Here is a 25,489-nt window from a genome sequence, read left to right as displayed (position 1 = left end):
GGAAGGTACTCCAGGCCCCTGATCATTTTGGTTGCCCTCTTCTGCACCTTTTCCCACTCTACTACAATATCCTTCCTAAGATACGGTGACTAAAGCTGTACGCAGTACTCCAGATGTAGCCGCACCACAGATTTGTATAAAGGCATTATAATATTAGCATTTTTATTTTCAGTCCCCTTCCTAATGATTCCTAGCATGGTATTGGCCTTTTTCACAGCTGCCGCACACTGAGATGACACTTTCCATGAGCTGTCCACCACGACCCAAAGATCTCTCTCCTGGTCAATCACCGACAACTCAGATCCCATCCGTGTATATGTGAAGCTGGCGTTTTTTGCCCCAATGTACATCACTTTACACTTGCTTACATCAAACCAAATTTGCCATTTTGTTGCCCAGTCCCCCAGTTCAGAGAGATCTTTTTGGAGTTCCTCACAATCCATTGTGGATTTCACTACCCTAAATAGTTTAGTGTCATCTGCAAATTTGGCCACTTTGCTGGTCACCCCAACTTCTAGATCATGTATGAACAAGTTAAAGAGCACTGGTCCGAGTACTGATCCCTGGGGGACCCCACTTCCTACCTCCCTCCATTGTGAAAACTATCCATTGATTAGGTTTTTGCTCCTTCTGCCTTTTGCAAATCCATAAAGAGAAAGGATGACACAAAATGCAGTCATGCTGACAGAAACTGCCATGTCCTCCTCCTATCAAGTTCAGCGGACTAGCTAGGAACCTGAATGCATCTTATACATAGTGGCCAACATGCTGCAAAATCCAAAGCTGTTATTTCCAACCAGCCAGGGCTGCTGCCAGAGGTGTAGTGGGCTGGGACATGCCAGGATCTGTCCTGACACTTCATCCAGCCTTAGGTCCCAGGCGGTACACAGGAAAAACCAAGAGCAGCACCATCGTTGCTGGGAGAAAAAAAATGGTGGTGCTGGCGTGGGGGAAAAACAAGCGCCAGGCACCGCCAACCTACTAAACTGTCCTGCCCGACTCCCCCCCCCCCACCATTCAGCCAGTGGGACTGACTGACTCTGAGGCTAGGCAGGTGGCAGTGGCAGGTCAACACAGGCAACTACCGCTGTGCTCCAACCTGTTACAATTGCCTCCTGCCACCACAGCGTAGACAACACACAGCACCTCTCTCCAGGAAGATTTTCACAGGGCTTTTAAAGCCCTTTAACTCGCATCTCCTCCGGAATGGAGGGAGTGCGTTCACATATCGGCCAGATTTACACCGAAGTCCCTGTGAGGTATTGGAGAGCATTATTTGGGGGTTTCACTGTGTGTTAAGAGTGCTAAAATTCCACTATTTGCATCATTTGGGGGGGGACAACTTTAAGTTTGCAGTAAAGCCTCCCAAGAAACTCGTGGTAAAGCCTGCTGTGTGCAAAGTCCCAGGAGAGGCTCTCCTTCTCATCCAAGATGTGTGTGCTTCCTTCCAAGTTCAGCAGCTCACTCTTCCATTGTGAATTCTCATTCTATCATAGCAAATGAGATTTTTTTCAATTAAACAACTCTCATGACCCCACTTTCACTTTTTCACACTCTCAATTACTATGAATATGAGGAAGTAATCAATTTAACACACTTCACCTTATGAAGACAAACCTCAGAAATTCACCAAAATTCACCCCTCTGCCCAATCACTCTGAAATTGGGGACGGGTGGTAGCCTCCACCCATTAGGCACTATCTACCAGCCCACCCCACTCCTTTGGGGCAGATCCACTTTCTGCCCCCAATCTGCCCCAAGACACCAAAACTTCAAATATTCCCCAAAAATCAGCCCTCTGCCGAATCCCCCTGAAATTGGGGTGGTAGCCTCCACCCATTAGGCACTACCACCCCACCCCACTCTTTTGGGGCAGATCCACTTTCTGCCCCCAAACGGCCCCAAAGTCACTAAAACGTCAAAAATTCTCAAAAAATCAGCCCTTTGTCCAATCCCCCTGAAATTGGGGTGGTAGCCTCCATCCATTAGGCACTACCACCCCACCCCACTATTCTGCCCCAGTCCCCACTTTCTGCCCCAATCTGCCCCAAAGACATGAAAACTTCAGAAATTTCCCAAAAATCAGCCCTTTGCCCGATCCCCCTGAAATTGGGGTGGTAGCCTGCACCCATTAAGCACTACCACCCCACCCCACTCTTTTTGCCCAGATCCCATGCTATGCCCCCGAACTGCCCCAAAGTCACTAAAACTTCAAAAAATCCCCCCAAATCATGAACCGAATCACCCGAATTTTTCAGGCCCGAAATTCGGGTGATTCGGCTCGGGCCCGAAAAATATCGGGGGACATCGGGGGTGATTCAGTTCGGCCCCAAATCACCCGAAGTTGCTCGTTTCGGGCACAGATCGTTCTGTGCCCGAAATTTTTTGCACATCCCTACTCCAGGCCAGTCAGATGTTGGAAAAAACAGGTTGTTCACCTGTAACTGATGATCTGGTAGAGATCCGTTGATATCCATTAGAATGGGTTCTGCGCCTGCGTGGAAGCCTCTTGGTGTCAGGTTTTCACAGCTCCTTTTTGGTGCCTGCGCCCCGCCCCACTTGGCTATTTAAGGTGGGAGGAAGCGCAGGCAGCTCAGTTCCTTGGAGACCGCCGAAGCAGTCTAATAGATGGTGAGTTCTACTGGAGAGACCCACGGTCCACTGCAGAGGTTCGGTTCGGGAGGGTCTAATGGATATCAACGGATCTCTACCAGATCATCAGTTACAGGTGAGCAACCTGTTTATCTGGTACGGGATCCGTTGAATCCGTTAGAATGGGTGTTTAGTTAGCTCCAAAAGGAGGATGGAGCAGTGGATTATTGTAACACCCTTTTGAGGAGACCTCTCCCAAAGTTCACCTCTGCTGCAGGTCAATAGCGTAGTGCTTCACTAATGGTTCTTCTGAAGACCAGGTAGCAGCCTTAAAAATATCAGGGAAGGAAACCCCCGACAGGAAAGCTGCGGAAGCGTCAAATGCCCTTGTGGAATGCGCCTTGATGGATTTTGGGGCCGGTACTTTCTGTATTGCATAGGCTAGGTGAATAGTCTCCACCAGCCAATGAGATAGACGTTGTCTGGATAGCGCCTGTCCCATAGCAGAGCCCTTATATGACACCAGGAGCTTTTTTGTCTTTTGGAATGCTTTAGTCCTGGAAAGATAATATAGTAGAGCCCTTCGGACATCCAGGGAATGGAGAGCTTTCTCCAAAGGCGTGGAGGGAGATCTGAAGAAAGTGGGCAGAACTATGTCCTGGTTGACATGGGAATCTGAAACTATCTTAGGCACAAAGGTGATGTCTGGATGTAGGAGGACCTTGTCCGGGTAGAACCAAGCATATGGCACGTCCATATGGAGGGCAGTAAGTTCACTCACTCTGCAAGCAGTGGTGATAGCCACTAAAAAGGCAGATTTTAAGGACACATGTCTAAATGAAGCCGAACTCATTGGCTCGAACGATGGTTCTGTTAGAGCAGAGAGGACTAGAGAGATGCTCCAAGGTTCCACAGGTTTGAGTACAGGAGGATAGAGATTTGTAAGTCCCTTCAAGAAACTTTTACAGGAGAAATGGGAGAATAGCGTCCTACCATCCCAGCCAGGATGTCGAGAAGAGAGAGCCGCTAGGTGCACCCGTATGGATACGTTAGACAACTGTGATGTCTTCAGGCTTGTCATGTAAAGCAAGACCTCCCGAACGGTGGCCTTCTTGGGACGGAATCCGTCAGTCTTTGTGTAAACCGCAAACCGCTTCCACTTGCTGGCGTAGTTTCACCTCGTAGATAGTTTACGTTCATTCAGCAGGATCTTTTTTAGCAGGCGATCCGCCACGCTGTCAGTTGTGGTGTGAGAACTTCGGGATGTAATACTCTGCCGCCCTCTTGAATCAGTAGGTGTGGCAGGGGCGTAACTACAGGGGGGGCAGGGGGGGCACATGCCCTGGGCGCCACCCCGGCGGGCCACATGGGGGGGTGCCAAAAAGTGGCTCCCTCCGCACCCCCCTGGATCGCCCGCCGAGTGTGGCGGTGTGCGTGTGGCAGCGTTGGCGATGGCCTGGCGCCCCTGCGCAGTTGGGAAGCGGCGCCGGGCCAGCAGGCAGGCTCGGCGCCGCTCTGCAGTAGTCCTCGGCGGGCGATCTGCCGCGCCGCTGCTCGGCCCGCTACAGGCCATGCCAATGCCGTGGGCGACCCGCCGCGCTGCCGCTCGGCCCGCTACAGGCCATCGCCAACGCCAATGCACACCTGCCGCGCTGCCGCTCGGCCCGCTACAGGCCATCGGCAATGCCAACGCACACCTGCCGCGCCGCCGCTCGGCCCGCTACAGGCCATCGCCAACGCCAACGCACACCCGCCGCCGAATCGCCGCCAGCGCCGGCGATATGCTGCCTGGGGGGTGCCGCGCCGCCGCCAGGTATGTGGGGGCCGAGGGGGCGCCGGGGGGGCACCATTTCAGGGCCGGCCAGCTCTGGGCGCCATTTCCCCCCGATACGCCACTGAGGTGTGGGCAGTTCGGAAGTCTCTGATAAATGTGGGAAGTCAGTTTGAGTAAATGCAGAAACCATGCTTGGCGCGGCCACCATGGTGTGATCAAGATGCACTGTGCAAGAGCATGCAAAAGATGAGCTATTACTCTGCTCACAAGTGGCAAGTGGGGGGGGGGCAATGTACGTATGATGGAGTGACCAGTCCAGTTGGAATGTATCCCTCAGCGAACAAGGATCGTGTCCCGCTCTGGAGCAGAAAAGTCCACACTTTGTATTCTGTGTCGTAGCGAACAAGTCTATCTGAGGATGACCCCAGAGGTCAAAGATTCTCTGGAGCTAATGGTCATTCAGTTCCCACTCGCGTCGGTCCGTTGAGAACAAGCGGCTGAGACCGTCCACTAGGACATTGTCTGATCCTTTGATGTGCATTGCTACCGGTGTTATACTGTGCTTGATGCACCAATGCCAGATCTAAATGCTCAGTGCACAGAGCGATCTGGAGACAGTGCCCCCGCCTGTTCAGGTAGGCGATAGCGGTGGTGTTGTCCAATTGCAACTGAACTACTCGGCCTCGTAACATAGGAAGGAAGGCCTTCATGGCTTGAAAAACTGCTAAGAGCTCTAGAAAGTTTATGTGCAGTTGGCATTGACTGCGTGTCCAAAGTCCCTGAGTTGTGGCAGTATTGCAATGACTGCCCCAACCTTGTAGAGAGGCATCCATCGTGACCCAAATTGATGGGGGTTGTGGTTGAAAAGGCACTCCTCTGAGTAGGTTGGAGGGCCCTGTCCACCAGGACAGTGATTGAAGGATCAGTGCTGGCAACAGTAGAAGCTTTGTGGAGCTGTCCTGGAGCAGATTGAAGGACAGGAACCACAGCTGCAGTTTCCTCATTTTCAAGTGTGTGTACCGCACAGTTGACCTGCAGGAAGCCATCAGACCTAATAGCCGTGGTATGTGCCATGCTGTTTGAGACGGCGCAGCCTGAAACTCCTGAACCAGCGATGCAATGGTCTGAAAACGGTCCTCTGGGAGAAACACCCTGCCCACTGTGGCGTTGAGCACAGCTCCCATGAACGATATGGTCGGTACCGGCGTCAGGTTGGACTTCTTCAAATTGACCTGTATTCCCAGGTCCTGGAAGAGGTGTAACATGTACTTTATCTGAGAAAGTAACTCTTCTTTGTTTGTTGAGGACAGCAGCCAGTCGTCTAGGTACAGGTACAGTTTCAGACCCTTTGTTCTCAAATGGGCGACCACCACCGCCATGCATTTGGTAAACACACAGGGGGCCGTGTACAGTCCAAATGGCAGAACTTGGTACTGGTAAAGTGAGGTCCCCAAGGTGAAATGCAGATACTTCTGAAAGGAGGGACGGATTCCTACGTGAAAGTAGGCATCCTTTAAGTCTAATGTCACAAGCCACCTCTCGTGATGGAGAAGAGGTAGGATGTTCTGTAATGTCATCATTCGATACTTTTTCACATGGATGAACTTGTTTAGATGTCGTAAGTCCATAATTGGTCAAATCCCGCCATCCTTCTTTGGTATCTGGAAGTAACGAGAGTAGAATCCCTGCTGCCAACTCGCCCATAGCACTGGTACTACAGCCTTTTTTTGAAGGAGTTCCTGAATTTCCTGAAGTAGGGCCGGTGTTGCTGTTGTGAAGCGTATGCCCCTGAAAGACAGCCGGGTCTTGAATTCTATCACGTAACCGGAAGTCACAATCTTCAAGACCCACCGATCTGATGTTATGCTGCGCCATGCTTTCGCATGACCTGCCAATCTGATGGAGTTGGTGGCTAGTAGGGCCGGCTGTGAGATGTTGTAGGCCGGAACTAAGTCCTCCCTGGTGTTCTGGGAGGGAATGTAAGGGGAAGTCCCAGGAAGTTGCAATGGGCTGTTCTGCGCTTCAAAGGCTCTGTTTGTTTCCATCCGCCTGTTTACTGAGTTGACCAGAGGGAAATCGGCCCTTCTGATACGTTGCTCGTTTATTGAAGGATTGGAAAGACTTACGGAAGTCTCTCCAGTCCTGTTGCTTGAATGATGACCGGGGGCAGTAATAGGACCGCTGTTTATTCCCATAGGAGGTTGACGGTGAGGTAGCAGACATAAAGGTTTTAGCAGTAAATTTAGACTTCATTTTTTCCATGGTGGCATCAGTCTCCTCTGAAGAGAGTCCCTTACCATCAAAGGGGAGTCCTTCTATTTTATCTTTCATATCTTGTTGCAGGGCAGCAGACCATAACCAGGCATGACGACGAAGAGTGATAGTTGTTGTAATGGATCGTGATTCTAATTCTGCCAAGTGCTTTGCCGTACTTAACTGCTGACAGGTAAGGTCACCAGCTTGCTGCAACATTTTATGGAAGCGATGTTTCAGTTCCTCCGCAGACAGTGTCTCCAAGTCCTTCTCTAAAGCTTCCCAGATACAATAGCTATACTTGGCCATGCAAGCGGAATAGTTGGCCACCTTAACCGATAGACAAGACGTAGAATATAATTTCCTGCCCATCACATTAAGTTTCCTGCCCTCTTTGTCTGCAGGGGTGGTATGCCGCCATCCAGATTTGGAAGAAGTAGCACAGTCGATAACTAAGGAGTTTGGGACCGGGTGCATAAACAGGTAAGTATTATCCTGCTCTTGTACTCGATACAGCCCCTCAGGCCTTTTTGACATAGGTGTAGATGTATGAGGTACCTGCCATGAGCATTGTGCTGCACTGGAAATGATGGGCAATAAAGGAAGTGCAATCGGTTGTGCTGATTGAGACCGTTGCATAAAATTGTATACTGGGTCGTCTATAAAGTTGTGAGGTGAGATCCAGGCCCAGTGCATTAGCCATTCATCTTACGTGGGAATGGTAAGCTTTCAATTCTTCCGTTGATGAAACATGAGAAGGTGTAACCACATCTGGCGATGGATCCAATTCCACCATCTCAGTGTCAGACTCAAAATTCGATGAACCATGGTGGCTCGGAGGATCGGAAAGTGCACGGTGCGTTGGTAGCTTTGGAGATTCCACTCGTGGGGCGAAGGAGCAGGCAGAACATCTGTTTTTGACCCTGCCGACATGGAAATTTTCAAAGAAGTCTGAGTAGCTGTATGGGTTCTTGTTTGAGTGCCCATAATGGGAAAGAACTTTTTAGGAGGAGGCGGAGGAGCAGACGGTTCTGGTGTTGATGGCAGTCTTCTCCGCCATGCTCGGTCCTCTTGAAAGTCATATGTAGCACCAGGCGAAACTGTACCTAGTAACGCCATTTTCCGTGACGGGGACACATGGTGACTGGAGCCGCATGTGTGCCAATGAGTTGACACAGTGAGCTGTGCGACCGTGAGCATCTGTGGAGCAGCCTCAGCAGCATCTTCTCCAACATCTTCAGGAGGGGATCTAGAGGCGGGGCCTCAACATCCTCTACATCAGCACCCTCTGATGTAAAGGTCATAGGTGCATGGAACCTAGGGGTTACCGTGGTGATGTTTGTCAGTGTGTTAAGAGCAGACAACTGGGCATCTTCCTTCGATGTTGATGGCGAACGAATAGCGGTCACTGCAGGCACTAAGACCTTAGTCTTTGGTATCGAGAATGTTAACGTTATCAGCGTCGACGTGGATGCCATCGGTGGGTCTGTCGAAGTAACCCCTATTGTCTCCTTCGATGCCAACATCGATGTCGAAGTCTCCAAATCTTTCGATGTTGAGTGCAATGAAACCGTCGATATCGACGTTGTCAGTATCGAGAAAGTTTGGGTCTCGGCACTGTAGTGGTTGGTATCGGCTTGTTTGATGTTGAAGTGGTTGGACATGTCGATATCGAGTGAAGTGCTGGCTCTGGCATTGGAGATCCTGACTGCGTTCCGGATGAGCGCACTTTCGATGTCGAGAGAATCTCGACATCCTGGGCCGATTCCGGCTAAGGAGTCGATTCCGATAGGGTTTTCTTCTTTTTCTTTTTGGCGGGGTCAGTCGGAGACGCCATTTTGACGCCCGGACTTTTCGAGGACTTAGGGGCTTTAGCGTGGGGCATCAAAGTTTTAGACTGGGCCAAACCCAGGTCCTTCGAGCCATGCGGCTGAGGTGATTTCGCTACAGAGGAGGGCGCAGCTAACACATCATCGTAAAGAGAAGAGCGTAGATGGAGCTCTCTATTTCTCCTCGTTTGCTTCGAAAAAGACTTGCAAATCGTACAGGCTGAAGTTATGTGGGCCTCACCCAGGCACAGCAAACACAAGCTGGGGCAGTCTTGAGAGGGCAATTTAGCGTTGCATTTAGTGCAGCGCTTAAAGTTTTTCTTTCCATTCGGGGCATCCATTTTACTCACGATCCAAGGTCCATTGCTGATAAATCAATCTGATCTTTCATCGTGTTGGAAGGGTTAGAGAAAACAGAGACAGTCACAGTCCGGGTCAACAGGAGAATAATAAGTCAGAATCAATAGGCAAAGAATAGTCCAAAGTTCAGTCCATAGTCAAAAACCAGTAGAAGTATAGTAGAAATTGCCAAGGAAAAATACGAAGGAGCCGCAGAAACAGAGTGATCCCTACAGCGGTCGCAAAGGAACTGAGCTGCCTGTGCTTCCTCCTGCCTTAAATAGCCACGTGGGGTGGGGCGCAGGCGTCGAAAAGGAGCTGTGAATACTCGACACCGAGAGGCTTCCGCGCAGGCACAGAACCCATTCTAATGGAGTCAACGGATCCCGTACCAGATCCTATGTTCAAATTCCGACTCAGTCACAAAATGTACTGAAAACCTTAGACCAATCACAATTTCTCAGTTTAGCTTACCTCACAGGGTTGTTGTGAGGATAAAATGGATAAAACAAACAAATACACAACAGGGTTTTATTTGTCTATTACTCATATAAGATGATAATTTTTATGCTTTTCAAATGTCACTAGTCTAATTTGCTCAGCTAAACAAAAACGTATGGAGAAATGAACAACTGTGCACTGCAACACAATGTAAAAGAATTCCACCACCCCACCCCCACAAAAACAGGCAAATTACAGGCTTGTTTAGTCTGTGTGTGTGAGAAACAGACAGACAGCATAAACAGGCAAATAAAAGAGATAGAAGTGTTAGTAATGTTGTATGAATATATGAGGTGATTGCAGTAGGAATGTTTGCTAAAAAAAAGTTGAGCCAGGGGAATGTGTGAGCACAAGTGTGCGCATGTGAGTAAAAGTGTCTGTGTACATGGGGAATATGAGATATTATTTGCACGGGAGCAAGAGAAAGTGTATGTTGTTTTGTTTTTCACTATGTCCTTACAGTTCTTCTGTGGAAAAGACACAGGGAGAGTGGGGAGGAGAAGAAGGCAGAGGGGCCTGCAGGGGCCCATCTTCCCTTTTTGTTCCAGGGCTCACTGCAACCTTGCTACCTTATCGAATAGACCAAAACAGTAGGGGGAAAGCAAGGAAAGGCACATAGTTAGGACAGCTCAGACAACATGCAGTACCGCAATGGCCAAGTATTGGGCTTATTCTGGTGTCTATATTGGCAATTCCCGCCCCCCCACCCCTTCACATGGTACAAAATAGTAACTCTACAATGAATACACAATCTTGCTGATGCCTATATTGATTTTGGATGTTTTCATTACAGTCAAAGCAGGTTAGATGGTAGCTAAGTCCACACCCACTCAGCACTGGCCAGGAGATAAAGTATATGAGACTCCTGGTTCCCCGAATCTCACAGAGGCCCTTTCCTGCATGGCAACACGACGGTTCCAATTTTCACACAATCCAAAATGTTGAGACAATTAGCAACATGAAATGTGCACCTGTCTTTCTTCAACTTCACTCTGCAGCTGGACAACAATTCTGGCTGGTAGAAAATATAAGCCAGGCAAGGGCACAATCAACGCTGGGGGGGAAATCTGATTGTTATTGTGATACGTGGTCAGTACAGAGGGTATTCCTTTAGGATCCATTTCTACAGGCACCATGAATGTTTTGCTAGAGTAAGAGAACTAGACACTCTATTATAAGATGTCTTTCCTTCGTGCCCTCTTAATCTAGTCCAGCCTTCACAAATCTTACACAAAGCGGCCGAGTTCACTCCTTAAGAGTGTCTTCTCTTCCTGCTGTTCACTCAATCCCTGTGTGAGGTCAGTGACCCATTTTTCATCAAGATGATTACATCACCAACAGAGGATTAGAAGGTGCAGGAGGAAGATGGAGGAAAAACAATCAACAGCAGAGGCGGCTGAAATGCAGATATTATTCCTCTGGCCATGTAAGAAGAGAAGCACAACACAGAAAATTGAGGCCATGAGCGTAATGGTCTCAGAGAGACACAAGGCATATTATAACCCTATGCTGAACTGTACCTGCAGTCTCCACAGCAAAGGCTAGCACTTCTGCTGAGAATCTCATTTCTGTAGAAGACTCATTTAATTCACCCTGAGCCTTTGCAGTGAGTGAATTTCTCTTGGTGTTTAACTAACCCTATCATTTCCACAGTAGAATGCAGTGGTAAAAGGAATCTCAAGGACTGAAAAAGCATTTGCATGTTTCTATCAGAAATGCATATGCCTCCTCTCAAGCTCTTATTCACCCTAATGGGTGAATGGTGAAGAAGTTGCTGGGTGGAAATCCTGGCCAAGGTGCAAGAGTGGAAATCAGACATAACCATTGTAAAGGAACCTTTGCAATTCCTCTGTTGAGGAATATGCCCACTCCTTGTTTCTATATCCCCTCTCTTTGCTGATGCTATAAAGAGGCCTGAAAAAGGAGATGGTCAAGAACAGTGAAGATGTTCTTGCTTTGAAGCAGACATTAATGGCATCAGTTCCTTTACTCTGGTAGCAAGCAAGTTGCTCCCATGTTGCAAATCAAGTTGCTTTGGTTGCTCCCAAGAGGCAAACAGTTCATGTCTGTTACTCAGACTTGGCTATGCCTGCAAAACAGGATTTGTGGACTATATTTTATTTCAACGTACTTATCTGCTTTGCTCGCAGTGCATTCAAACGTTCAACATCCTCTACTGCTAGTTCCCTCAAAACACATCCACATTTTCTTGTTATGATGCTTGAATATCTTAGAGTAACAGGGTAGTCCCTAAGATCCATGGGGAATCTTTTTAATTGAGAGGCAGACAACAGCAGACACATAAAGGGAAGGCACAGGTCACAATTAGATTTGACCAGTATGCACTGGCCTCTGTGCTGGAGCCCAGGGGTTGAAGCAACATTTGCTTGTACACATTTTATTAAATTGTATCAAGTTGCAATGTAATTTTCCTTTAGTCTAGGACTATTTTTTGTGTAGTAACTCAAAACAATAAAAATATGCTTCCGAAGGGATCGCAGCTAAACCGAAAGAGTTCAGCCAATTTCTAAAAATGGTTGTTCTCAGAACTGATAACAAAGCGCTTAATAACTGCTAAATCACAAATTAAGATCAAAACTGAAGATATTACAGTATTACCGTACAGCAAACACATTAATTGTCTGTAATATGGAGGGTTCTCTCCCTGCCTTAAAATATATTTTTGGTTTGACATACTGGCTTTTCAAAGAAGCTTTTTCTTTTGTAAGTGATCAGACTCTTCACGTAACACTAGAGCAGGGTTTAGTATTATGAGAACAAGCGAGCACAAACCTTGGGTTTGGACCCTCGCTCCTCTCCTCACATGTAGAGATTTAAAGTGCCCAACAGTGATTAGTGGAAAACCATAATTAGTTGTTTTGATCAAACCAGACAAATAATAGTTTATATAAAAGAGGACTGCAACCTGCAGTTTGAAGGTCCAGCTGGCAACCCTGACTTGCCACCGACTGCAACTCGAAGCTTCTAATCTCCGGCCAGATTCACATGTAATGGGAAACTGGAGTTAAAGTGGGCAGAGGTTGCCAAACCTGTATATCCGAATACATGCAACTCCAGTCCTGTTTGAAAATCGACCCGAGGTTGTGCTCGGCAAACTCCAATCTGAACCCTAGGCTTCTAGTCAGTGTTGCTGCTTATACCCGAGGTTTGAGTTTGTGAGCGTTGCAAGCAAATGCAGAACTGGAAGCTGCATTAGCTGCAACTGGAGTTGAGGGAGGAAGGTCCTCCCTCTCTCTCCAGCTGTGTGGGCTGTCCTTCATGCATGCAAGAAAGAAGCCCGCACAGCCAATTCCCCCTCCCTGACTGCAGAGAGGCTGCTCTCTGTTTCATCCAAAGGCAGACCGGAGAGTGGGGGTGGGGAGTGGAACAGTGGGTCCACTGGACTCGCAGTTCCGTGTTACATGCTAGTATGGCCACAATTTGCAAAGGGAGGAGTATGGAGGCCTGAGACTTGTGCCTGCTTATTTCCAGAACATGAAACCATAGTTTAACTGGGTAGCTCCTAAGAGTGTTTGTTAAGAACTTTGCTTCTATACTTTTCCAGGATTCCAGTAACAGAGGATTGATTGCGCTCTATGATGTTTTGCCTATTAAAGACTAGATCTCAAATTTAGTCTTTAATAGGCAAGTCCAATTTAGAATACTATATCATCTATAGTAATTCTTTTTAAGTGAACATTTTTGCCTAGTGATAAGTTACCAGAGATCACTAAGGATATACCCTCTTGCAGTGATGACAAGAAAAGGCATACAAACTATACTAGATTAAAAATGTAGTTTTCATGATTTGGTGGCTTTATTACTGAAGGTTTTGAATATGTCATTTTATATTTTGCTATTATAACTGCATTTCTTCTATTTGTACTTGCAATATCTGGCATTGTTATAGTTAAAGGCAAATGCAATTAATAAAATTAACTGAATTGTGCAGTAACTGAGTGGTTATGCTGATTCTCAGGTGGGCACTTTGCAGATGCCTCAGGCACGGTGTGTGTTACAGTAACATTAAAGAAAGATTCAAGCACAGTAAAGGGCCAATAAAGACCAGACCTGGAGAGATCAACTTCTGGTTGGAATGTGGTACTCAGCTCCACTCCCAAAGCAGTACAGGCAATTAAAAAGCTGTAAGCTGAGCATGTTTCCACTGGCTTCTGTTTGTTTTTATTGATGACATTCCTGTAAGTGTCAGAATTTCAGACACAGCAATGTTGAAAGTACATGTCTAAATTCCAGCACTTTATGATCAATTCCATGCCCATGTAAATGGTGTGCTTTAGAATTTGGGTTCATAGCATATGGACCTCCGCTTTCTGGCTGCTAGGCCGAAGAGGCTAAGAAAGAATATCACCATGAGATGTGTTTAAGGGAAAGAAACAGAGTAAAGGCTGTCAACATTTTTAGATCTGAGTGAGGAATTGCATGTGAATTCCAGTTTATAGCTAGAAGGCACATTATACAGGAAAAGCAGGGCAATGTGAGGGAGAATGGTGACATTAAAGAAAAATATGTAGGCAGTGCTACTGAAATGTAAAAATCTTAATGTTCAAAGGGTAGAGATTTTTATTTTGACAAGTCAAACCACTACCACTTACTGGCTACACCATCACAAATGTTCTAAAGGGCTAGCAAAAGACTGGATTAGCAAGAGGAAGCTTTCAAATAAGCAGTTGTCAAGCTCCACTGTTGAGATACATGGGCTCAGAAATGAAAGCTGTCAGAGCATTAATGACTCCCCATGTCTTGGAAGCAGAGCAAGTACCCTTCTGTTATAGCATCTGACAGAAGCTTTGGGTCACCTCACCCTGCCTCAGCCTTTAAGCCTTGTGTGCTTAGCGATGGGTCTTGTGTTGACATCAAGCCCTGTCGGGATACAAAAAAGGCTTGGGGCCATTTACATCTACTTGCACTACTGTCCTGTCTATGTGACATTTCCCATTCTCTCTTGATGACCCACTCCCCCCCCCACCCCCAAAACCCAACACAGCAGGAACTACTACAAGCAGAGCTGGATGAGCGAAAGTCAAGGCAGGATGGGCAAGGTCATAGGAGAAGCATGCCAAGCTGGGACAAGGGTAAACACGCAAATCAAAAAGATAGAGGCAGCAGGTGAACTCTTGGGTATACCCCGAAGTGAGTGAAGATAACCAGCTGTGATAATGAGTTCAAGGAAGGGCAGTGCTCAGTTCAGTCTTTTACAACAGTTCTCTACCTAGAAGCAAAGAAGTTAGATCTGACTCCAGTAATGCAACTCCAAGGCAGGCCAGGATGGGGAACGAAGTTGCATCTCTTTACTGTGAAAAAGAGTGTTGCTGTATCTACTCCCCACCTGGCATCTCTGCTTAGGCTTGCATATATTTGCTTTTAAAACATAGTGAAGCATAGCTTTTGCATTAGGTCACTCCATAAAAGTCAAAAGATGGTTAATAAGATGTTGCTGAAGACAGAAGGAGAGCGGTCTACTCCATGTCAGCCAGCGCTACTCCAAACCATGGCAAGTTATTTTTACCCCTCCAAATCTGGATGGGGTGTCTGGTCATACCTACCACGTGTTGTTGGCAGCATATCTGACAAGCCCTGCCAGGCAGTTACCATCTCAGGATTCTTCTCCAGGTCAGCAAAGTTTTTCCACACCCTTATTGCACCATCATCTTGAAGGAAGGACAGAAAGGAAAACACAAGGTCATGCCAGTCCTAAGATGTGCAGCAGTTGGCTGCGAGAAGAGAAAACTGGGAGACTGTTGCACAATTAAATGCCATTCACTCATTGTCATTCCTGATTCTGTGCTAATGTAAAGTTCATGTAGCTTGAGGTTGATTCCACTAAGTCATGGTTTTCCCCAGTAGGAATCAGGCATTACGAAGAAGTTGTCAGTGTTCTACAGAAAGCTTGATTTCTTCCTTGACAGAAAAGGTTTTTGGAGGGTGTATCTCTTGATTAAGTAAAGTTGGTAGAATATCAAGCTGCCTTCCATTCCCAGTCTTAGACAGCAACTTCTCTGGCAATACAGACCATACTTCTCCCTTTCCATGCTTGTTGCTCTTGACAGGCAACCAGGCAAACATTTTGGAGGTGTCTTGCTCCCTTTTTCTCATCACATCATTCACCTCCTGCATAGCACTCACAGATGATCCTCACCTAGATTAGAGCACCAATGAAGGCCAAACTAGAAACAGTGGTGGGGTAACTGTGATATAGTGTCTCATTGATTTTTTAAAAAGTTTAACAATAGCTTTTGGTGTGTGGGTAGGGGCAAATCCAGTTAAGCTTGTGCTGCTAAGATGTGTGTATTCTAATCCTACTGTATTTCCACAAACAATATTCTTGATTAATCTTCCCCACTGAAGTTGTGATTTGTCCCATGGGGCAAAACATACAGGTATCATCTTGGAAGCTCTTTTTGTTTTTAAGATATGGGCACTCATGCTGACAAACATGTACCAAAAGGGTTCATTGTGGTTGCAAACCCCACCCCACCCCACCGTATCTACAGCAGCTTCTTTTTCTTGAACCATGTCTTCTACGTTTTGGATGTTCTTTCCTTAAAGCAGGCTAGGCTTTTATACATAATCTCTGTCTGGAATGACCACCTCTAAGGCCAGCCTGTTTGCAGCACATTATTTATTTCCCCAACCCTTCACTGTGTTTCCCCCCTCTTGTCATCCAGCAAGAACTTTTTCAGTGTTTAAAAATCATTTAACTGGTGTGCCGGCAGGGGGGGCGGGGAGGAGCTTTTAGAGACAGCACAGCCCCGATCTCCCCATTTTCTAATTAAGCCAAACACTTTAGCAATAGGAGACTGATTGACATATTGAAAGAGGGTTGAGGACATATGAAAATCCAGTTAGCAGCTTTCAGAAAAGGGGTAAACAGCATTTCATGCTGCCACTCTAGTATGCAACAGCACACTTTTTCAGCAATATATTTTTCAGTTTATCTGTTTGGAATCAGACAGGGACATTCAAGAAGCTCCACTGATGAAAGCAGCAGTATTCAAATATGGCTGATGAGGACAGAGTTAATTTCTTTTGTACTTGCTGTGGACAAGGCTTTTGTTCATTAAATATATCAGCATTGTTCAGGTTGGGTTGTATATGCTTTGTTGCTTATAAAGATCTTGTGACTACCTGAACAAAGCTAAAATAACCGAACACAATTGTAATGGAAAACAATTAAGAGTGTGCTTAATAGTTTCCAAAGGAATGTCATCGAGTCCTTAAATGCATGGCTTTATTTGAAAAATAATAATTCCCACTTTATTGAACACAATTTATTTTCAGGGTGGCCCTATCTTTGAATGTGTGCATGCTCTCTCATTCACTTCCTCTCCCCACCCCCCACATTCCAGTTGCTGTTACAGGGAGTTGAGAATCTTGCTTATACACTATACAGTACTATTGTTCAGTAGCATTTTGCTCCTGAATGTAATGATTTAATGGTTTGCTCTGTAATGCTCCAACCAATAATGCTGCTTGTTGGCTTCCAGCCTTCAGTCAGAGTCAGCAGAGGAGGAGTCTAGAGTTGTGACAGCCAGAGGGGTAAACGCTGTGGGCTGGGGTAGTTCTTGGCAGTCAGTATCAAAAGAATGACGATGAGGGATACCCTTGTGCTGGAATCTCCTCTAATTCCCAAAGTGTTTTTTTGCTGGGAAAGAACGGAGGGCGGGGTAGAGAACAGTGAGATATTCACAGGGTAATTATCAAATGGGAGCCTGAAATGCTCCAATGTGTTAACTGATTTATGGGGAACTCTGCTGCCAGGGTGCAGTAGACACAATGCATAATAAAGGGCTCAAGTGTGTACTTTTGGTCAGAAAAATAAATACAAAGCTTCTTTGGTGGGTCTCTCTCTCTCTTTTTAAAGGAAAGGAAACAAATGGAATGACCAAGACCATTAATAGCACAGTATTACCTAACACCTTAGACACTTCTTCCTCTTCTGATTTCTTTTCAAAAAAGGAGCCATGCCTACCTGTAGCAGTCAGGAGCAGAGAATAGTCTTGCCCATTCAGATATTCCATAGCAGTGATTCTGGTGTAGCGTGGATTTCCATTGTGAAAATAGTCCAGTTTTTCTCCTTTTTCCCAATCCCAGAAACTGGGGAAGGGTGGAAGACAAAATCACACACACACATTAGACACCTGGGTTCAAGCACTGAACAGTTATCTGTTCTACTGAACAGGATACTAAACGTTATTCTACACACTGGATCCAAACCAAATGTATTTTTCCCTTCAGAGTATTTAATGTCTCTTGATTAGTGCCTCATTCTTGTACCTCCAGTTTCTGTAGAAGGAGTAACTAGGATGAAACTTTATTATAACTGTCTGGAATAGACCTGGGCATAATAAGGCAACTGTATTCATAAAACCTTTCCTTAGCAGCTAGAGCAGGACACCAGTTCAAATACACCCAGGCTATTATCACAACATGAGGAAAGCCCTCACAACCCCATGTCTTACCAGACGCTGTCTTTGTCAGCTACCGCTATACATGGGGTGAATGGGTGAAACTTTACCACTGAGGGCATGCCAGGGTTCTTGTTCAGAAAGATTTGATCATCAAGTCTTGAAATGCCTAGAAAGTGTGAGGGGAAAGCCAAAGCAAGAATTGATATCAGCATCCAGGATTCAAATATCAAATTGACATAGCTTGCCACGTTTCGGCAGGACACAAACTCCCAAGGTGGATTTCCTCATTAAACCAAAACCACCACCACCACCCCCCAAACCACTTTCCCTCAACAGGTTAGCTTAATTTGTCCTGAGTTGACACAGAAAATGGAAACATCACCCAGTGTCCATTCAAGCAAGAGCTGATTTGGTGCGCTTGATTCTGCCCAGCATGATATGTCTATTTCCTCTGTGAGGCTGAAGGCAGGGAAGGACTGCCAAATGGTCTTCATTGTGTGATATACCTCTCCAGACATCCTACTGCATCTTACAAGAAATCTGAGACTTTATTTAACTTCTCAGAGTTGGAAAGCCACATGCTACATGGCTGACATGGAAGTTGGCCAATTAGCAAAATGTCAACTTCACGGGCTGTCAAAAGGTCCAAAACAGGCTGGAAGTGGGGATCCATGAAGAATCTTGGGCTTAGGGACAAATCTGCTTGGAAATGCTATTAAAGGATTTTTTTTACTTTGCCTCTTTACACTGAGGCAAAGAGACAGTCTTCCCATACTATCATTCTGGTGTGCAGCTATGTGCCCACCATTTCCTTTTAAAAAATCCTTGAGGCTGTCCTCTCTGCTGACTCAAGCCTCCCAGGTTCCTAAGGACTGAACTGTATGTGAGAGACAGACCATCTCTCCTGGCAGATTAATATTTCACACTAATCTTTCCACAGCTGACATCTCAAGATGGGAAAACACCCCAAATTCTCTCTTTCCCAGAGAGAGCAATCTTGAGTCATGCTGAAAATGACAGCATAGTTGAACAGCACAAATTCACTCCCTGTTATTCACTGACCAAGCCAACTGCAGACAGGAGTAGTGATGTCAATTCTAACCACAGCTATGTAAAATTAAGGGTCCACTTCAGCAGATACAAGGAATTCAAATGTCCTCTGTCATTAAACAATCAAGCCCACAGCCTGACTGCTGCCTTGTAAATGCATAAATAGTTATAAATAAGCAAGATGAGCTTTTTGTAGGGAACAGAAAATACATGCTGATGAAATGTGAGCCCAATGCATAGTGGGGGAGGGGGGAAACCATACGCATAAAAAAGACCACACATAAAAAGCACTGCAGAAATATGACAGGATATGAATAAACAATCATTTATGGGGCTCCATAAAGCCAAAGGATACTGGAGTCCTTCAGGTGCCTTGTGAATGTTAAGAGGATACATCAGACTCTTGCAGAACACAAGGCAATTTGGCAAGGCTGACATCCCTGGCAGCATTTGACACACATCAGACTCTGACTCTGCCCTTTGGACAAGGTGGAAATACTGGCATTCTGCCTGCAACACCCTTTCTTGTAACTAAACTGCAATATCTATCTGAGATTTACAGGACAGGGAAGAAAGGCCAAAATAGGCAGTCAATAGCATGTGTTAAAAGCCTTTGAGTAATTCATTTTGTGCTGGATGTTTTGCCGCTTGGTAGACATGTCACCTCTGATTGGCATGGCTGCTGAATTGGGCTCAGGGCTGTGGAGTGGACGTGCACATTTAAACAGGGGGAAACCTGCTGAATGTCTGCATCTCTCACCATCTTTCCAATCCTTGGATTTTCCCCCAGCCCTGCTAAGACTAAAGGAATCAAACAACGTAATTATGTTTGTCTGGATTGACTAGGGGTGTAACTGAACAACTTAACCTGACTTCTGCCCTTACATCTTTGGAACACACAATCCACACAATGGATTGGAAAGACTGCAACTATGATTTATTTATTTTTTAAGACTCTGAGCGGCGTGGGTGTCAAATGTTCATTTTAGCCCTCCTGTGGCTTCCTCAGCTGGAGCACAATGTTTGTGCGTGTTGATGTGGCCCTTTCCTTAACCCTTGTCTGGGACAACTGTCTCCTGCAGGACTTGACTACAGCTGCTGGATACTCCTGTAGCATAATAAAATACACGAGTGTACCCATATTATAAGGAGAAAGTAACAGAAGGATTTTAAAATGTTCAAGTTTTACCACTGGAATTGTTATATATATTTTTTGATGTTGTGACCTTCTTTGATGACTTTGATTAAAAAGCAGATTATTAATCCACAAAACAGGGTTCCTGAAAAGATGCTGGCTAATGGCTGGGATGATATGCCTGAATCCTAGGGAAGTACGGATGACAGACTCACATAAGGCGACTGAACTTCTGAAGAAGGACTCAGAACTATCTGAAGACTCCTTCATTGGGCTGACAGAACTACATTTGTGTTCTGATTAGAGGTGTGCCGAACCGGTTCGATCTTGAACCAGTCCACCACAAACCGGGGCAGTTCAAGCAGTTCTGTCACGAACTGGACCACCTGCTTCAGGAAAGGGGGCTGGTCCACGATCAACCCGAACAGAATCCAGTTAGAAGAGAACCAGTTTGCCTGTTCAAGCTGGGCTAGATTGAGGACAGCGACTAAGAGGGGTGAGGGCAGTGCCGGTGGGTAAGGGGGGGAGAGAGGCATCTTTCAAAGTAAAGGAGATGTCCCCTTACCAGCAGTACCAAAGCTGAGCAATGGTGCTCCTCCCAGCAGCCTGCACGCAGTAGCGACGTGGCTCTGGCACTCATCTGGCTTCTGCACCATCTCCTTTACTGTTAAAGATGCCTTTAGCCACTGCCTCCCCTGGCGCCACCCTCACCCGTCTCATTCAAGTACGACTTGAACTGGCAAACTGGTTCTCTTCTAACTGGATTCTGTTCGGGTTGATCGTGGACCAGCCCCCTTTCCTGAAGCAGGTGGTCCAGTTCGTGACAGAACTGCTTGAACCACTGTTAGGTCCAAATTTGTTCTGAATTCATACCGAACTGCAAAAAAAAAAAAAAAAAGTCTGTGAACACCCCTAGTTCTAATGCAAAGAGACAATTCTCCACACCATCTGTCCTGGCAGATCAACTGGTCTTATCACAGTACCCAAGCATTCTAAGGAAGGAGTGCTGTGGAAGTGCCTATGTGTTGTTGCCAGTCGTTGCGCAACCACCCACCTCCACTTAACCTCTGGGCCTGCCTTTCACGTGCACAGCAGCCCCAGTGAGTCAGAAATGGTGATGGTCCATTGTACAACATGTCAGTCTCTGTTCTTTTTCATGGCCTTGTAAGCAAGAACAAACAAACATTCTTAATACTAGGAGATGTATAAAGTGGGGGATGGGGGAAGAGAGTTGCTCACCCTTTTGGATTATTTTCTGTGCTTGCTTTCGGACTCTGGCATTGCGCAGAAACCGCCACTCCCTCTCTTTGCGGATCTGGCTTTCCAAATCATGCTCTTCTGGAATCTACCAGTAAATTGAGAATAAGTGAATACAACAGGAAAAATGGAAAAGAAAGTCTCCTTGCAACTTCACTTCTTTGTTTCCATCAGTCAGAACAAGATAATCTTCAACACATACAGTCTGACTAAGAGCAGCAAGAGGAAGATGAAGGTTGCATGCCCTCGTATATTCCTTTACCTTTCAAGCTAAACATTATAACAACCCCCACCCACCCCAGGGCTGTCAACTGATGAAAGACTGGGTAAATTAAAGGTTTCCTTTTACCCAGCAAATAAATACTACATAAATTCTACACAGGTGATCTTTTAAGAAACCTAATAGAGGGAACATTTTTCCTTGACTAACTGCATGGAAGAGTGATTTACTGTTTGGAAAGTAATCTGGAATACATTGTTTGGATGCAGATATGTATGGATTGCTCAGAAAAATGCTGTCAGCAGTGAAATCCTCTCACTGGGGATAGCTCCTTAAAAACACACACATTTTCAGCCCATGATTGATAAATCATACTGATTAATCAACAAACCTTTAAAAACCAACTCTTTACCTACTACTTAACAAGAGCTTTGCCTTTTGCCTTGTCTCAGTCAGGCTGTAGGATCTCAGAGGAAGAGAATGAATGCTCCTGTGTCATCTTAAAGAGCAACATAAATTTATGACGCTTATATAAATGGTACTTCATGGCAGATATATTTGAATCCAGTGTGATGAACCAACAAATGTATGGCAAGTACTGAACAATTTAAACACTCATCTCCATGGCTTGCTTCTCTTTAAATGGAAAGAGTGCGAGTTTTGCATAATTCCTCCCTAATAAATGGCACCATAAAGCACTTGGTGGGGAAGTGTAAATATAGAGAACCTAATTCATGGTAGGGGATACATGTGGAAATCTTGTGTTTCTTGTGTTTGAAAAGCAGTGCTTCATTATTTATCTTAAAATCACGGTTCTCAGAACCAGTAAAGCTGGAGAAATTGAAAGGTTGTTTTGGAGTCTCCCTGCATGAATACAATACCAATAGATTCACAACACAAATGTTTCCATATAGTACCTGAAACTATCATGATATCTGGAGTGGGGCCAAAACTTGGTGGTAGTCTACATTCTTTGCATGCAGGTCAACACGTCCAGTTAAAGAATCTCAGGTAGCAGGTCTGGCAAAGACCTCTGCCTGAAGCCTGAGACTAGCTCCAATCATAGATGACTTTCAGCCTCAAGATAAAGCAGCTTCACATGAAACATGGTCATCTGAAATTTCCACTGTGTGTTAGCTTAAGATATAATTTTCATTAGAAGACAGATTTTTAGAGCAAGAAAGGTTGCTCTGCCAGGCTATACTGATCAGGAAACTGACTATGTGGATCCACTCTTAAATCCTACTTACTTACTGCCACTCATATACACTTTAGAAACTGTGTGAATGTGTAGGAGAATGGAAGGAAATTATAGCTAGGTAGACCCACTCTTTAATAGGGGTGTGCACGGAACTGGCTGGTCTGGTTTGGTTCATGTCTGAACCGGACCAGTTTGGTCCGGCACCCCCTCGAACCCCGCCCCCCAGTCCGGTCTGTTTCTTTTTTAAAATACATTTTTAAAAACTTCTCTCCGGGGGAGTTGTTGGAGGTGGCGGATGGGGGTGTCCACAGAGGTTCTCCCTCTGCCTGTCGTCCTCCCTTATTGCCGCCTCTGGCCATTCGAGCCTTCCCCCTCCGGTGCAGTGGCCATTCTGGAGGCCGCCGCACCTGTGCAATTGGCCTCTGTGTGGCCTGCCACTTCCAACTCCTCCCCTGAAGGGGGTAGGTTTTTTTAAAAAAGGTATTAAAAAAAATCTGCGAACCCCCTGAACAATCGGGGGTTGTTCGGTCCGGGGTCGACCAGGGTCCGACCCCTGTTCGGTCCGGTTTAACCCTGAACTGTCAAACTGAACATGTTCGATGTCACACCTGTTTGCACATCCCTACTCTTTAATCCCATGTCATGTTCAAATGCCAAAGCTAAGCATGATTCTTTAACACAGAATCAAGTATTTTGTTGAGAGTGTTGTCACTGCTGTGCATCGACTTGATCACCATCACCAATGCACAACAGGCTTGACTGGCAAAACTGCCACAATTATTATTGTTGTTGTTGAAGCTGCTTTTCAACAAAAACATTCACAATAGGTTCACACAAAACAGAAAAGGGGGGGGGGACCACAAAAAACAGTTCTCTGCCCCAAAGGGGCTCACAGTCCAAAAAACAGAACAAGTTGTTCTAGCAAGAACTAATCTGCCTATTTTCCTTTCACTATCCCTTCAACTGGACTAAATTTGGTTCAAATCAGTTAGGAAGTTCACCAGTTAGCCCACTTGCGCCTCAAACCTTCATGTGTCTGCCACTTTGAATTGGGTGAATGACATCACAAACTATGCCACTGAAGTGTCCCTATGTGTCCCTACAGCTGTAGCAAATTTGGTTTAAATTGGTTAAAGCAATTCACATTATCCCACTTGTGCCTCAAATGTTCACATACCTGCCATCTTGAATTGAGGTGGATGACATCATCACAAACTATGCCACTGAGGTGTCCCTACATGTCACTCACTACAGCTGTACCACTTTTGTTCAAATTAGGTAGTCAAAATGTTACCCCTCTTGTGCCTCAAATGTTCACACATCCACCATCTTGGATTGGGAGGATGACATCACAAACTACACTACTGAGGTACAGCTGTGGCAAATTTGGTTCAAATCAATTAGGCAGTTCACAGGTTAGCCCACTTTTGCCTCAAAGGTTCATGCTTCTGCCATCATTAACTGGAGTGGATGACATCATCACAAACTACACTGTTGGGGTGTCCCTAAGTGTCCCTACAACTGTACCCAATTTGGTTCATATTGGCCCAGGCATTACTAAGTTGATGGGGTACACACATATACCACGCACACGCACACGCACACACACACACACAGCCGGTGATCTCATAAGTTTACTTTCCTTAAGGAAAGTAAGCCTCAAAAGAAAAAGACACAACAGAGATACCAGCAATAGCCACTGGAAAAGATGCTATGTTGCGGATGAACAGGGACAGTTGCTCTCCCTCTGTTAAATATAAGAGAACCACCACTCTAAATGGTACCTCTTATGTCCACTTGGCAGTGGTTGATGCATGTTCCTATTGGATTAAGAGAGAACACTCCTTCACCCCACAACTTTTAAAATTACAAGTGAGGTTATGTATGGATTTGGAAAGATCCTGCCCCATTCAAAAAGAGGAAGGAAGGAAGGTTCAACTGCAGCAGTGATTGCTGTGCCTATGCAACTTGTGAAGGTGGTGCTATTCACTTTCACTATAAAAACAGAATATCGAAACCTGCTTTCATAGGAGACCAGAACTACCATAGATTAGTCTTCACCTTGCATTTTGAAACGGCTGCTGAAAATAAGGATGCAGTTATATAACTGAATGCATGAAAACACATTTTAATGTAAAAGCACAAGAGCTGACTTCTTGTACAAAGAATGTGACGTAAAGGTGTATTTCTGATTTTCCTAATGAGGCCTGCAGTGTGCACGGACTCTCTCTCTCTCTCACACACACAGCCAAGGTGCTTTGCTTTCATGACCACCTACTTCAAAATTATTATTCATAGCATGATGGGGATTCTATTGAAAATAAAATCAGTACAGCTTAGCAGTTCGTACTGTGTCCTGAGGGACCTGGCCTTGGTTACCACTGAGAACACAGAAAACTGGCAGCTGTTAAAATTATTCTAGAACTATGGTCCCCAATATAGGGCTCCAGCAGGGGAATTTTTCTTTAGTGTGGATCAGAACCTGTCTTGTTCAGCATACATGGAAAAACTGATCAATATATTTGTCAGGAAGGATATACCTAGAGATTACTGTTAGAGGCCCAGCAGACAGTCCCAGACTGTCCAGTAAAACATAACCAGCCCAATCATATTGCCATGCAAACTGTGCTTATGGAAGCCTACCAAACAAATCATAAGAGAAATTATTGAGGAAGATTGCTTATTTTTTTTATTTTCCCCCAACTGGTTTTCCTTTTGCAACAATCCAAAGTTTATTAGATGGAGAATGACAAATGACCAGTAATGTACTGTAATAAGCAAGTCCAAGATAAATGCATCCAAGCATATTCAAGTGGAGAGATATTACATTTTAATGAAAACCTAGTTTTTAGAGGAATAAATTAGAATAAGATCTAAAAAGGCTGTAACAAGAAAAGAAGGTGAGGAGC

General features: G+C 45.5%; 1 protein-coding gene across 4 annotated transcripts in view; it reads right to left on the bottom strand.

Annotated features, from left to right (window-relative positions):
* RPTOR (regulatory associated protein of MTOR complex 1) overlaps window positions 1-25,489 on the bottom strand; it is a 510,229-nt gene that overhangs the window by 37,497 nt on the left and 447,243 nt on the right. For all 4 annotated transcript variants that reach the window (XM_053294863.1, XM_053294866.1, XM_053294865.1 and 1 more), the window contains exons 25-28: window positions 21,142-21,247; window positions 17,769-17,883; window positions 17,279-17,403; window positions 14,853-14,957 (exon numbers count right to left, since the gene is read on the bottom strand). In XM_053294863.1, coding sequence (XP_053150838.1) covers window positions 14,853-14,957; window positions 17,279-17,403; window positions 17,769-17,883; window positions 21,142-21,247 — 451 coding nt within the window. The remainder of the gene's footprint in view (window positions 1-14,852; window positions 14,958-17,278; window positions 17,404-17,768; window positions 17,884-21,141; window positions 21,248-25,489) is intronic.

Source organism: Hemicordylus capensis, chromosome 2 (genome assembly GCF_027244095.1).
Source record: "Hemicordylus capensis ecotype Gifberg chromosome 2, rHemCap1.1.pri, whole genome shotgun sequence".
NCBI classification, from domain to species: Eukaryota; Metazoa; Chordata; class Lepidosauria; order Squamata; family Cordylidae; genus Hemicordylus; species Hemicordylus capensis.
This window is presented reverse-complemented; position numbering and strand designations above follow the sequence as displayed.